The sequence below is a fragment of the Pelophylax lessonae genome (genome assembly GCF_965119305.1).
Source record: "Pelophylax lessonae genome assembly, chromosome: 5".
Taxonomy (NCBI): domain Eukaryota; kingdom Metazoa; phylum Chordata; class Amphibia; order Anura; family Ranidae; genus Pelophylax; species Pelophylax lessonae.
In genome coordinates, this window is record NC_138772.1 from 191,239,189 (window position 1) to 191,254,124 (window position 14,936).

At 41.2% G+C, this 14,936-nt stretch overlaps 1 protein-coding gene across 1 annotated transcript in view; it reads left to right on the forward strand.

Annotated features, from left to right (window-relative positions):
* LANCL2 (LanC like glutathione S-transferase 2) overlaps positions 1-14,936 on the forward strand; it is a 100,573-nt gene that overhangs the window by 26,457 nt on the left and 59,180 nt on the right. The window contains exons 2-4 of the mRNA XM_082259852.1: positions 745-862; positions 3,014-3,221; positions 7,580-7,727. Coding sequence (XP_082115978.1) covers positions 745-862; positions 3,014-3,221; positions 7,580-7,727 — 474 coding nt within the window. The remainder of the gene's footprint in view (positions 1-744; positions 863-3,013; positions 3,222-7,579; positions 7,728-14,936) is intronic.

Consider the following 14,936-nt stretch of genomic DNA (forward strand, 5'->3'; position numbering starts at 1 on the left):
TGATCCCCTCTCTGAGACTGCAGCGCCCTCTGGGTCCCAACCATCCATCAATGCACTGACGGCAGTCCTGGAGTTCTTTGTGTCCAGGATGGAGGTGGTCTTTGGGCGACAGGCTAGCAAAAAGCACCCCCCGCCTTCCCCTGCCTCATCTGTCTCATCAGATCTTAAATCTGATTCGGCCGCCGCGGACGTGGGTCACCCTGCGGGGTCTGCAACAACGCGCCCGGAATCCTCTGATAGTGGCATAGAGATGATCTTCTCACTGTACCTCTTGTCCTTTCACTGGCCAATCACAGACTGGGTGGGTCCAGGAAAGCCTGTCCTCAGGGAGAGTGGGTAGAATGATGTTAGCCATCAGAACGAAGACATCTTTTTGTGGAAAAGAAGTGCTGCAGATCACAGCTCTGGGTTGAAGATGAATATTAAAGCAAACCTGCTTTTTTTTTATTTTACCTTTTTTTTTAATTGACTATTCATTTTTTTTTTTGTTCTTTTTGGCTCAAATTTTGTTGTAAATCTATGTAGTAGGGCGAGTTTATTGCAGCAATTTGATGTACTTTATAATACATGGGTTTGTATACTATTGTTCCTAATATAGATAAACATCAGTCCTATACTGTATATACTGTATCTTTAATCAAATGTGGGGCTTGCCTCACTTATGATTTAGACACAATCCGGGATTGTTTGCATAGACTTTTATAAAGTGTGTTTTTTTTTTAATTAAACTCTATTCTCACACAGATCACAGGACGTTTCACAGAACGCATCCAAATGAAAATCAGTGACTTGCTTCAGCAAATGGAAGAAGGACTAAAGACCGCAGACCCTCATGATGTTTCTGCCTACACAGGATACACAGGTGGGTTCTTTAGGGTTTTACTGTCTGGAATATACTCTGGACAGGTACTCTATAGTAGGATATACTCCAAGTGGGTTCTCTAGGTTAGCTCTGTCCTAAATATACCCTAGGTGGGTTTTCTAGGTTAGTCCCATCTTGGATATACTCTAGGTGGGTTTTCCATGTTATTACTTTCTTCGATATTCTCCAAGTGGAGTCCCTAAATTCTTACTAACTTGCTTGTTAGCACTTCACATGGGGTTAGTAATGTATTGGAAATAGTCCAGGTGAGTTCTCTAGATTAGTACTGTTCTGGATGTACTGGAGGTCCGGTTTTAGGTTATCAATGTCTTGGACACTATATACTCCAGGTGGGTTCTCTAGGTTAGTGATGTCCTGAATTTAGTGAAAGTGAGTTCTCTAGGTCAGCAATGTCTTGGATACTGTATACTCCAGGTGTGTTTTCTAGGTTAGCGATGTCCTGGATATAGTGCAGGTGAGTTCTCTAGGTTAGCAATGCCCTGGATAATAGCGTAGGTAAGTTCTCTAGGTTAGCAATGCCCTGGATAATAGTGTAGGTGAGTTCTGTAGGTTAGCAATGCCCTGGATATAGTGCAGGTGAGTTCTCCAGGTTAGCAATGCCCTGGATAATAGTGTAGGTAAGTTCTCAAGGTTTGCAATGCCCTGGATATAGTGCAGGGGAGTTCTCTATGTGAGCAATGCCCTGGATATAGTGCAGGGGAGTTCTCTACGTGAGCAATGCCCTGGACATAGTGCAGGGAAGTTCTCTAGGTGAGCAATGTCCTGGACATAGTGCAGGGGAGTTCTCTATGTGAGCAATGCCCTGGACATAGTGCAGGGGAGTTCTCTACGTGAGCAATGCCCTGGACATAGTGCAGGGAAGTTCTCTAGGTGAGCAATGTCCTGGACATAGTGCAGGGGAGTTCTCTACGTGAGCAATGCCCTGGACATAGTGCAGGGGAGTTCTCTACGTGAGCAATGCCCTAGACATAGTGCAGGGGAGTTCTCTACGTGAGCAATGCCCTGGATATAGTGCAGGGGAGTTCTCTAGGTGAGCAATGCCCTGGACATAGTGCAGGGGAGTTCTCTACGTGAGCAATGCCCTGGATATAGTGCAGGGGAGTTCTCTAGGTGAGCAATGCCCTGGATAAAGTGCAGGGGAGTTCTCTAGGTGAGCAATGCCCTGGATATAGTGCAGGGGAGTTCTCTAGGTGAGCAATGCCCTGGACATAGTGCAGGGGAGTTCTCTACGTGAGCAATGCCCTGGACATAGTGCAGGGGAGTTCTCTACGTGAGCAATGCCCTGGATGTAGTGCAGGGAAGTTCTCTAGGTGAGCAATGTCCTGGATATAGTGCAGGTAAGTTTTCTATGTTAGCATTGTCCTGAATATAGTGCAGGTGAGTTCTCTAGGTTAGCAATGCCCTAGATATAGTGCAGATGAGTTCTCTAGGTTAGCAATGTCCTGGATATAGTTCAAGTTCTCTAGGTTAACAATGTCTTGGAACTACTCTAGAAGTCTAGATGAATTTTGCAGGTTAGCACTGTTTTGGATATACATCAGATGAGTTTTGAAGATTTGGCTTTTTTCTAGTATTTGCTCCAGACAAGTTCTCGGTTATTGCTTTCTTGGATATACTCCGAGTCGGTTTTCTAGATTAGTACTATTTTAGGTATACTCCAGGTGAGTTCTCTAGGTTTGCACTGTCTTGGAAATATTCCAAAGGGGTTCTCAAGGTTATTACTGTCTTAAATTCAAATTGTTCTCTAGGGTCCCCCTGTCCTGGATATATGCTAGGTTGGTTCTTCAGGTTAGTACTGGCTTAGATATACTCCAGGTTGTTTTTGTAGGTTAGCATTGGCCTGAATATGTAAAGATGTTTCCTTCAGATGTGCTACAGTGCATTCTCAGGGTTAAAATTGTCCGGGATATCTTCAATATACAGTAGCTGTGCTGTCTGTTTTTGCCTATTATATGTGCGTGTGTATGTATGTACGTACGCGTGTGTGTGTGTGTGTGTATATATATATATATATATATATATATACACGTGTATGTACGTGTGTGTGTGTGTGTGTGTGTGTGTATATATATATATATACTGTATCCTATATAATTTTTTTTTTTTTTTGCAAAACATTTTCTTTTGTAGGCGTAGCTCTTTTGTACCTGCAACTGTACCGTGTCACTCCAGATCAAACCTATTTGCAGCGTTCTCTTGATTATGTGAAAAGAGTCTTGAGGAACTTGAATGGCAGAAGAGTTACTTTCCTTTGTGGGGATGCTGGACCTCTTGCTGTCGGAGCTGTAGTCCACCACAAGCTACAAAACCAAGCAGAATCCAAGGACTGCATTGCAAGGTCACATACATTTTAATATTTCTGAAAATATTTAAAGCGGTTGTAAACTGCTGCACTTTTTTATTTAACTTGCAAGGCAAAGGCAAAATGTGCTAATATTCATCGCATACTAGCACATTATGTTGAACTTACCTGAAACGAAGCGTTCCAGCGATGCAATGCCCATCGATACCCGGTCTTCCTTCTGCTCTGGCTCTTTGACTGGCCTGAGCCGTGATGACATTACTCTGCCATGTAGCCGCCAGTCACAGCACACTGCTCTGAAGAAATGGCACAGATGGCAGTTCCTTCAGAGCACATGCGCCAGTGATGTAACTGGCTGCTAGGTCAGTAAATATCGCCTAAACAAGACAAATACCGTCTCCTTCGCTTGAGTGCTGTGTAAAAAGGACAGCTGTTTAAATGGCTTCTAGGATCTTGCCGCCCTCTCAGGATGATGGGTATCCATACAAACTGTAAACCTAAAAATGTAAGTGAAGGGCGCACCGACGTAGCGCAATATCATAAGACATTTATTGAAAGATTAAAACACATGCCACACATAGTACTCACAAACATGTGCTAACGGTAAGCATGGGAAAGATGTATTTTTGTGATCCGGAGACCTCCAGAAAAGAAGTACTTTACGATAAAGCAGGACTGGAAGGGGTCTGTGGTGACGAGGCTGACGCGTTTCAAGGGAGAACCCTCTTCAGAGCCATTAGAGGGCTCTGATGAAGAGAGTTCTCCCTTGAAACGCGTCAGTATCGTCACCACAGACGCTTTATCGAAAAGTACTTATTTTCTGGAGGTATTCAGATCACAAAAATACATCTTTCCCATGCTCACCGTTGGCACATGTTTGTGAGTACTATGTGTGGCATGTGTTTTAATCTTTCAATAAATGTCTTATGATATTGCACTAGGTCGGTGCGCCCTTCTCTTGTGTTTTTTTTTTAATATCTCCTAAAACAGTGCATGTTTAGAAGATATTTACTCTACCTATAAGTAAGCTTTATTATAGGCTTACCTTTTATGTAAAGCTTAAAGATGGAAGTTTACTTCCTCTTTATAAATCATTTTCGTGTTCCTGCTTTTATTTTTTTCATTACAGTAGGTCTCCCTCGTGCATACTTCAGTACTCTACTAAAATTACTATAAACAAGATTACAGGACCTTTCCATTTTTATGAAAAATGTTTAATTTTTTAAAAACGTGAGGGTGAGAATTATCTGATGCAAACCTAGACATGGTGTAAAGTTCTAAAAATCCTTTTTATAATCGAATGTGTGATAACACCATGTGATAGAATTAAATTCGCTGCAAATGTTGCGAGTCAAAGATGGCTCACCATATACAAATTTTGATCACTATCAGCCTATTAGAGGTGTGGGTTTTGCCATCGTCCCTGGAAGATATGTGTGAGGGGGTTGGTACCTCAAGCCAAGTTGGATGGGACTTTAAAGGCAAGTAATAATTGTGCAGATAAATCAATTATATAAAAAATAAAGATATTTAATGTCTTATATTAGATATGGTACAAGTGAGTACATGGTTATTAGTGTTGGGTTATAGACCCAAGTGAAGAGGTGTCCATGGTTAGAAAGTTGCGTGACATATGTGAAATTGGTGACAATTTAGGATAAATCTCTGTTGGTCAGAAAGTTTTCTCCTGCGTTTGTCCCTACGCGTTTCGGCTTCCTCTTGAGCCTTTTTCAAGGGTAGTTGTCACCAATTCTGTAACATTTATACAGATATGTTAAAATATAATTTTAATACCACTGATTTTAATCAATGTGGTATATAAATAAGTATACGTACATATGTTTTTTTGTTCCATGTAAGATTTTTGGTATGCATCCTTTTTTGAACAGCGAGTGTAGGTCTCCCTCGTGCATACTTCAGTACTCTACTATAATGACTATAAACAAGATTACAGGACCTTTCCATTTTTATAAAAAAAGAATTAATTTTATTAAAACTTGAGGGTGAGATTTATCTGATGCAAACCTAGACATGGTGTAAAGTTCTAAAAATCCTTTTTATAATCGAATGTGTGATAACACCATATGATAGAATTAAATTCGCTGCAAATGTTGCGAGTCAAAGATGGCTCACCAAGCTGTTTTGTTGGCTCAAGTTAAAGGCGTATGAATATGTATTAATAAGCTAGTGGTTGTGTAATCCAAATTGTACTTTCTATCCATTATTATTAGATTCTATGTCTGCAGTGTACACACTTTTTTTGATTATGACTCCAATTATGTTCAGAATATGATTTACTGTAGGATGTGAGCTGATATTAACAGTTTTTAATTCAGAGAAAGGAGCTACACGGACCATACCTTCGCATCCATAATAATGTTGTTTTGTAATTTATTATTGCCTAATTTGGATTGATTGAACGTGTTCTTTGTTGACTGTGCTAATTATGTGACTAAATGCATTCATTTCCCCAGTGCTGCATATTAATGAGAGTGTGGTTAAATTGATGCAGGTCTTATTTGTAGCCTATTGCAAGGTTAGTTACATTAGGACAAGTCCTCATGGCAGGACGCGACATGAATATATTATGTTACCTCTAACCAGTTCTGCTTCTGCTAATGGAAATGAGAGGTGAAGAATGATTTTACTTAAAAAGCAGACAACGTCCCATTGGGAGGGGGGATTTCAGAAGCTGGCATAGTGTGTGTGTGTTGGCTGGAGCTGGCACTTTGTGCTGAACAATGCAGTTTAAGTAATTAAGTCATCAAAAGAATTAGATGGGGGATTTATCCACATTACAACAGCTTTGCTTGAAGGAAATCTGTAGACGTGCACGGTGGTTTTTTTTTTTGCAGGATCTGTTGCTTATACAAAGGCAAAATTTCCTTTTTTGTTAAATACACTAGTAAAAAATTAAAGGAACATTTTTTAAATCAGAGTATACCATACAGTCAATTCAATTCCTGGGATATTGATCTGGTCAGTTAAGTAGCAGAGGGGAATGTTAATTTTAGCTGCTTTGGTGTTAATGAAATTAACAGGTGCACTAGATGGGCAACAATGAGAAAACCTTGAAAACAGGAATGGTTTTACAGGGGGAGGACACTGACATTTATTTTTCTCTACTCCTCTCTTCAGGTTGTTTTTCGCTAGTTTTGCATTTGGCTAGGGTCAGTCTCACTAATGGTAGCATGAGGTTAAACCTGGACCCTAAAGAGGTTGCACCTCCTCCGGGATGGCACATCAATATGTGCCATTGCCTGAAGGTTTGCTATGTCTCCCAGCACAGTATCAAGAGCTTGGAGGAGATTGAAGGAGACAGGCAGTTACTCTAGAAGAGCTGGACAGGCCCGTAGAAGGTCTGTAACCCATCAGCAGGACCGTTCCAGGACTGCTCCTTTTGTGCAGTGAGGAACAGGATGAGCACTGCCAGAGCCCTACAAAATGACCTCCAGCAGGTCACTGATTTGAATATCTCTTACCAAACAGCTAGAGACAAACTTCATAAGGTTTGCCTGAGGGCCTGATGTCCTCTAATGGTCCTGTGCTCACTGCCCGGCACTGTGAAGCTCCATTGGCATTTGCCATTAAACACCAAAATTGGCAGGTCTACCACTGGCACCCTGTGCTTGTCAGATGAGAGCAGGTTCACCCTGAGCACATGTAACTAACGTAAATGGTGTGGCAAAGCCGTGGAGAACATTATGCAGCATGACTGGTTTGGTGGTGGGTCAGTAATGGACTGTGGAGGCAAATCCATGAAGGGATGCTCAGACCTCTACAGGCTAGACAATGGCACCCTGACTGCCATTAGGTATTGGGATGAAATTCTTGGACCCATTGTCAGACCCTAGCTGGTGCAGTGGGTCCTGGGTTCCTCCTGGTGCACAAAAATGCCTGGCCACATGTGGCGAGGAGTATGCAGCCAGTTCCAGGAGGATGAAGGAATTGATACCATTGAATGGCCCCCACACTTGCCTGACCCAAATCCAACAGAACACCTCTGGGAGCTTGCAGGTAACAAGGTACCATGGGATATGTAGTCCTTTCAAAATGAAAGTAAGAATAGTAGGAGAAGATGCAAAGCATACAGGAACTACAGAAAGTTGTGGAAAAAGTGCAGACATGCAGCACTCATAATATGAAAGAAGAGTTTTAAAGTAAGTTTATATTGAGTTGTCAAAGATAACTATTTAATTTTATAACATCAGCATTGAAATAACAGTTCATAATTGTATGCTGTGACCATAGAGCCTCTTTAAACTTTTTTTATTTTGGACATTCAATAAAAACTATATCAAGTTTGCATTGTCCAAGTCACTGTATGCCTTTTACTCTTTAAAAAAAAAAATGAAAACATACCTGTGTCTTTACCCTTTTTTTTTCCTGCTCAGATTGCTGCAGTTACACCGAGGAGTGGTGAGCACAGACCCTGAGCTTCCAGATGAGTTATTGTATGGTAGAGCTGGTTACCTGTATGCGTTGATTTATTTAAACTCGGAGATTGGTCCAGATACTGTACCTCAGGCTACTATTAAAGAGGTTTGTTTTTTTTGTTTCTCTTAATAATTTATTCTTTACACTTTCTGAACTGAAAACATTTTAAATAGAACTGCGGGTTTTTGGTCTATGTATGTATTTATTGAGAATGGTTAAATTGATTTTTAAACACTGATTGTATAACTACCTGAAACATGTCTTTATGATAAATATTCCCCTGCGCACCATAAATCAAGTCCGAGCATGGAGATGTCTGCACTGTGAGTCTTTATTAACACCTATAGCACAATTTTTTTGCACCTCAAAAAATTCAGACTTAGTGTGGGAGTGTCATTCTCATGTAATAGAGTGCAATGTCATTTAAATGATTGTAGACCGGTGATCTGGGTGCCATCAAAATTTTGTCAAGCATGATATATATCGGATACCCCTGTATACAGTCGTTTCTTCACTAATTAGGGTGACCGGTGTTCCGTGAAAAAATCCTACCGGTGAAAATTCCCTACCCTCGTCACTTCCGGTGCACCTACGTCATTGAACAGCTGAGCAGCTTAGCAGTGCGCATGCTCGAAGCTCCTGAGGGTAGGGAATTTTCACGGGGTAGTGTTTTGTAACGTTACACCGCATCAGCTGTTGCCGCGGTTACATTAAAACATCTCGGCTGCAACACGAAATCATCTCCGCTCCTACCCCTGTAACATTCCTGAACTCGGCTACTAAATGTAAAAGCGGCAGCGGGTCTATGAAAATATAAATCACAGAGCGGAGATCTCCGTGATTTATATTTTATTACACCCGTTGCTTTTACATTTAGTAGCCGAGTTCAGGGATGTCACAGGGGTTACAACGTTAACGTTACACCGGGTTATTTGAACTAATAACAGCTGCATGCAATTTTAAGTTTTTTGGGGGGTTTTTTGGGTAAAATACCAACATATTTGTATTTCATTGCTAAATTCAGCTGTTTGGCTAGAGTTTTGGTTCAGTTATTAGAGGGCAACTCAAAGATAAACTAAATGAGCAATAGGGAGTGTCAGTAACATTGACCTTTTCATGCCCAATCATTAGGTCCGCTGCTTGAATGTCTGCATCTGCAATTCCTTGTTCCAATTCCAATCAATGTACTTGTTCCTGTGATGTACTGTCAAGTTTGTTACCTGTGGTGAGGAATAAACACTTCCATGTTTTCATCTTAATCCTGAGTGCGGTCAACTACTTTTTGTTTTGGATCTTCCTTGGGCCTGCAGCCCGTATCTTTGTATTCTTTACATGCAGATGTTGACAGACATACTTTATAAAAATCTCTGGAATCACAGGGCACAGGTTAGGTTTCCTGAAATTCATGTTTGAGAATTTAAAGTGGTTGTAAAGGTAGAGTTTTTTTTTTTTTTTTTACCTTGTTAATCACAGGAGTGCAGTTTTTTTCTGCACTCCTGTGACCCGTTTTCAGCAGACAGCTGGCTGAAGCCCGCTGTTGGCTGAAGTCATAAAGCTGGTCCAGGCTTGGGAAGCATCACAACCATATGGTCAGGATCTTCCCACATGCCTCGACTGGCACCCGGCTCAGCCTCTCAGCGAGCCGGCCGTTCCCGCCCCCTCCACAGCCCAGCGATCCAGTGAGGGAGGGGGAGGCAGAGCAGACAGTGGTGACTAACAGTCACCAGCTCTCTGCTCAGGGAGCTGTGAGAACTGAGCTATCGGTGGTGTTAGATCGCTTGGTTCTCAGTGTTAGAGCCAATCCAATACTTCTTTTTTAACCACTTGCCGACCGCCGCACGACTATCTACGTCGGCGGTCAGCCCCTCACAGGCAAAGTGACGTAGGGCTACGTCACTAGCTTGTGAGGGTCTAGGGAGCGAGCGCGCGCCCCCGGAGGCGCGCTCCCGCTCCCAAATGGTCACGGACCCCCCCGCGCGTGTGACCGGCGGACCCGATGTCCGCCGGCCACTCTGCGATCGGCGGGGGAGAGGGAGAAAGTCAGGCAGCTTGTGTAAACAAGCTGCCTGTCATTCTCCTCGCTGTATGAGAGCTGATCATCTGGATCTACTATGTAGATCCGTTGATCACTCTGCATACAGCTGAAGCCCCAGCCAATCACAGTTATAATCACGCCCCTAGGGACACACACAGCCCCTCCCTCTCAAATAAAGTTAACCCCTTCACTACCAGTGTATTTTTACAGTAACAGTGCATATGTATAGCACTGATTACTGTAGAAATGTCACTGGTAACCCCAAAAGTGTCAAAAATGTCAGTCAAGGGTCCGATCTGTCCGCCGCAATGTCGCAGTACCGCAAAAAAAAACGCAGATCGCCGCCATTACGCGTTAAAAAAAAAACCAACAAAAATGACAAAAATCTTTCCCTTAGTTAGTAAACGCAATAACTTTTGCGCAAACCAATCAAAATACGCTTTTTGCGATTTTTTTTTACCAAACATAGGTAGCATAAAACAAATTGGCCGAAAATTTTAAAAAATTTTGATTTTTACATTTTTTTGGGGGGAATTTCATATAAAAAAAAGGGAAAAATATTGCTATTTTTGCAAAATGGACGCTCTTTTTTTGTTTATAGCGCGTGATCAAAAAATCGCACAGGTGATCAAATACCGCCAAAAGAAAGCTCTGTTTGTGGGAAAAAAAGGACGCCAAATTCGTTTAGGTACAGCGTCGCACGACCGCGCAATTCTCCGTTAAAGTCACGCAGTGCCGAATCGCAAAATACCCCCTGGTCGGAATGGGGGTAAAATCTTCCGGGGCTTAAGTGGTTAATGCATTCTGGTAATTAACATTCTGTGTGCAGCTCCCAGACCCCAGTCCCCTCTTATACTTACCGTATCCCAACCCAATCTCAGTCCAGAACAAAGCTTAAGAACAAAGGCTCTCTCTGCTCACTCTGTCCTCACAGGGCAGATTGATAGTAGCAGGAGCCATTGGTTCCTCCTGCTGTCAATCCAATCCCGTGACGAGGGGGCGGGACTGAGCTGCACAGTCTGAGTTAGTAGGCACAGACAGCATGGCTCGGGAATAGGAAGTGGCTTTGTATGGTGGCATACTGAGAAGAGGAGGAGCACTGGTGGGATGACCTGAGAACCGGAGGATTGGGGCTTAGTATTGCACAGAGCTCGTAAGTATAAAATGTTTATTCTTTTAAAAAATAAAATAAAATTAGGTTTACAATCACTAGTAGATCAACATTCATACAGATTGGCTCAGTTTTATGTGCCACATCCCTCTATGAAACTATTGTAAATTCACAAAAAATCAATTGAAGCAAAAAAAGGATAATGGATGGGAATTTGGAGGCATTAAAGAATTACTACCGTAAAAAAAAGTTTATTTTACGTCAAGATTAAGAACAATGCAGAGAATAAAAATGTATATATCCTTTGTACATCTGAATCATCTGTATATGCAATAAAACATGTACCCCAAAACCACCACACTAGAATGCAGTGTGGAAGTGGACCTCAACGCATTTCAACAAATATTGCCTTCTTCAGGGGGTGATGCACAAGAGGCTAGGTTCTTTAAAAGACCTATATATTAGCAAGATAGTATAGTACAAAATACAAGATTCCATATAATGCACAAACGTGAGCAAAAATAAGATGTATACATACTTTTGCAGCATTGATAACAAAGCCAGTTCGCACATGCAATGTCCCTAAGGCCTTAAAGGTAACAACTGAAACAAGAGGGAGAAAATAGAGAAAAATGGGGATAGGTACCGCGCTTCAAAGGTTAATTGTATTGTTTATAGTAGTGAAAAAATGTATTAATAAAAATATGTGAGTGATCATTTTAAAATATTCAAAACTTGATAATAGATATAAAAAGAATTCTAAAAAAATTCCTATATGTCTTCAAATAACCGATAACAAATACATTCTACATATCAATAATAATTATAGTGCTCAAGTGGTGATGTTCAATATCAATAAAGGAAAAAATATATAAATATCCGACTGTAAATAAATATACCAAATATATTAAGTGCCGGGTCACACTTGTGCGATGCGGGAAGGCTGCGAATTCGCAGCCTGTTCCCGCATCGCAAACGCACATCTGGCAGTTCACACTGTCATATGCGATACGCAGGGGGTGTCAATGAAATGTTAACGACACCCCCAGTTTGATCGCATATCGCAGTGCGATCTGACAGTTCGCACAGGATCGGATCGCACAAGTGTGAACCACTGTGCGATCCGATCCTGATGCGGCTGAAAAAAGGGTCATGTGCGACTTTTGAGCGGGTGCAGTGCGAATTTAGCCATACAAAGTGTATGGCTGAATTCGCACTGCACATCCAATCGCATGTAATGAAGGAGCAGTGCACTGCGATATTACATGCGATCGCCGCACACGCTATAGTGTGAACCGGCACTGAAGTGCTTAACGTGATATTCTGTGCAGTAGAAATTACATAAATATAAAAATGTGCCAATAAAGTGTTCAGTGCAATTTTAAACCAAAATATTCTGTTGCTATATTATACAACATCAAATAAGGTGCCAAATGTAATAAAAAGTGCTCAAGTGTCCCAAAGTATCAAAAAACATAGAGCGCTGATTATCCTCTTCCAGGTATCTCTATGAACTTTCTTCCACCTTTACACCTTAGTGATAGTTGAGGGTGCCCTGTGGTGCTCTTCACCTGTGGGTGTGCTAAACGTTCACCTTAAATATTCAGGTATGACGCCTTTTAGATCTATAAAAGATCTGTTCTCTCCTCTTCTCCTTCTTAGGGTGTATGTGGTGGAGGGATGGTGGTGTACTTCTCCTCATCTGGACCGAGTTGAGGGCCCTCCGGTACTACCTCGGATCTCAAAATAAGGGGCCGATATAGTGTAGTATATTCAAACCGATCAATTTATTAAATAAAAATCATAACAACTCGCTTTAAAATTGCCGTTCTGAGCGGTTTATATTCAGCTGCGGGTCTAACTTCCGCGTTCCGTACGTCACTTCCGGTGCTATGCCCTACGCGTTAACGTCGCGATCGCTCACGTGACTTTTTCAGGGGATCTCCAGGAGAAGTCACGTGAGTGAACGTGACGTAACGCGTAGGGCATAGCAGCGAAAGTTAGACCCGCAGCTGAATACAAACCGCTCAGAACGGCAATTTTTATGTGAGTTGTTACCTCCCCCCATTTTTCTCTATTCTTCCACTGTACGGTTAACAGTAATAGGTACAAGCAGCATCAAGGGTATCTACATCCATAACTCTTAGGACAGTGCGAGGCTCATACCCATACATATACAAAGAGGGAGAAAATGCAAGGGACAGATTACCACTGAATAAAAAATACCAAATAAGTAGAGTAAAAAATGTGTAACCACTCACAATGTTTACATAAATGATGCAGCACCGGAAAAAAAAGTGCATTATATGAAATCTTGTATTTTGTACTATACTGTCTTGCTAATATATTGGTCTTTTATAGAACCTACCCTACCCTGTGTGCATCACCCCCTGAAGAAAACAATGTTTGTTGAAACACGTCGGGGTGCATTTCTACACTCCATTCTAGTGTGGTGTTTTTGGGGTACACGTGTTATTGTATATACAGATGATTCAGATGTGCAAGGGATTTATGTTTTTTTATCTGTATTGTTCTTAATCCTGATGTAAAATAAACTTTTGTACTGGTTATGGTTGTGGTTGTAATCCTTTGGTGACTCCAAAGTCCCATCCATTTATCCTTTTTTTGCTTCAATTGTTTTCAGGGATGTGGCACCAAAACAAAAAAATCTGTTTCGGTAAAACTATATCATTCTTTATTTGAACAAATATATATTTTTCAATCCTATTGATGATAATATTGGACAGTAGTTTATTAATTTGGGAGTAACTTTGCCCACTAAAATCACCTCCCTTCTTCTGTCTAACCCTCATCAATAGTTTTTGATTAAATGTGCTTTTTAGCTTCACAAGTATACCAGAGTACTGTATCTAGCCATTTATTTGTCACATCAGTCATACTTTTCTTATGCTTCTTCTGCTGCCATTATTTTATCTGTTGATGGCAAATCTTTTCAGGCCATGTCAGATGTATGTAGGTCATAACAGAATAGAAAAAAAATTGCATTTCAGTTGCAGTGATATAATCATCTGATTACTAGAGATATCTGTTGTATAAGCTGGTGCTGCACTTTATATCATATCCTATAAAAAGTATCAATTGAGGCCCCATTGTTTCTTCCCAGTTAGTTCCAGAAAATGTCAACTATGGTCATGTCCGAAAGAGGGCTTGTTTTAAAGGGTGTAGTTTTTTTTTTTTTTCTTTTTCTATATTCTATTTAAAGCATATCTGAACCCGTGAAGACAAATTTTAGTTATTGCTGCTTTACACTTTTCAGGCTAAATGTGTAGCTGTCTACCCATACCTCCCAATGCATGCAGGCAGTTACACAATGACAGGAAACTCAGTGAACTACCGAGAGCGATCAACAGCTCCCTGGTAATTTATTGAGAACTTACAGCCAACAGCCGCAAAAGCTTATCTCAAGGGGATATTTCTCTACGAGTTCATAGAACATGGTACAATGGTCAACCAATATTGTTTGAAATTCTGAAAAGGTTACGGGAATCTGTTTGGAGGAAAAGACCGAAACTCTGACTTGAAAAGTGGATACTTTACGGCAGATTTTCAATGGAACATCTACATAGGTGTACAGAGGCCCATTTCCAGCAACCATCACTCCTGTGTTCTAATGGTACATTGTGTTAGCTAATTCTGTTAAAAGGCTAATTGTTGAATACAAAACCCTTGTGCAATTGGTAGCTGATTAGAGAAGCTATAAAACTGGCCTTCCTTTTGAGCTAGTTGAGTATCTGGAGCATCAGCATTTATGGGTTCCATTATACTCTCAAAATGGCCAGAAAAAGAGAACTTTCTTCTGAAACTCGACAGTCTATTGTCCTGAGAAATGAAGGCTATTCCATGCGAGAAATTGCCAAGACACCGAAGATTTCCTACAACAGTGTGTACGACTCCCTTCAGAGAACAGCAGAATAGAAAGAGAAGTGGGAGGCCCTGGTACACAACTAAGCAAGAGGACAAGTACATTAGAGTCTCTAGTTTGAGAAATAGATGTCTAAGAGGTCCTCAACTGGCAGCATCATTAAATGGTACCTGCAAAACAGCAGTCTCAATGTCCACTGTGAAGAGGCAACTGCGGGATGCTGGCCTTCTAGGCAGAATGGCAAAGAAAAAGCCATATCTGAGACTGGCCAATAAAAGGAAAAGA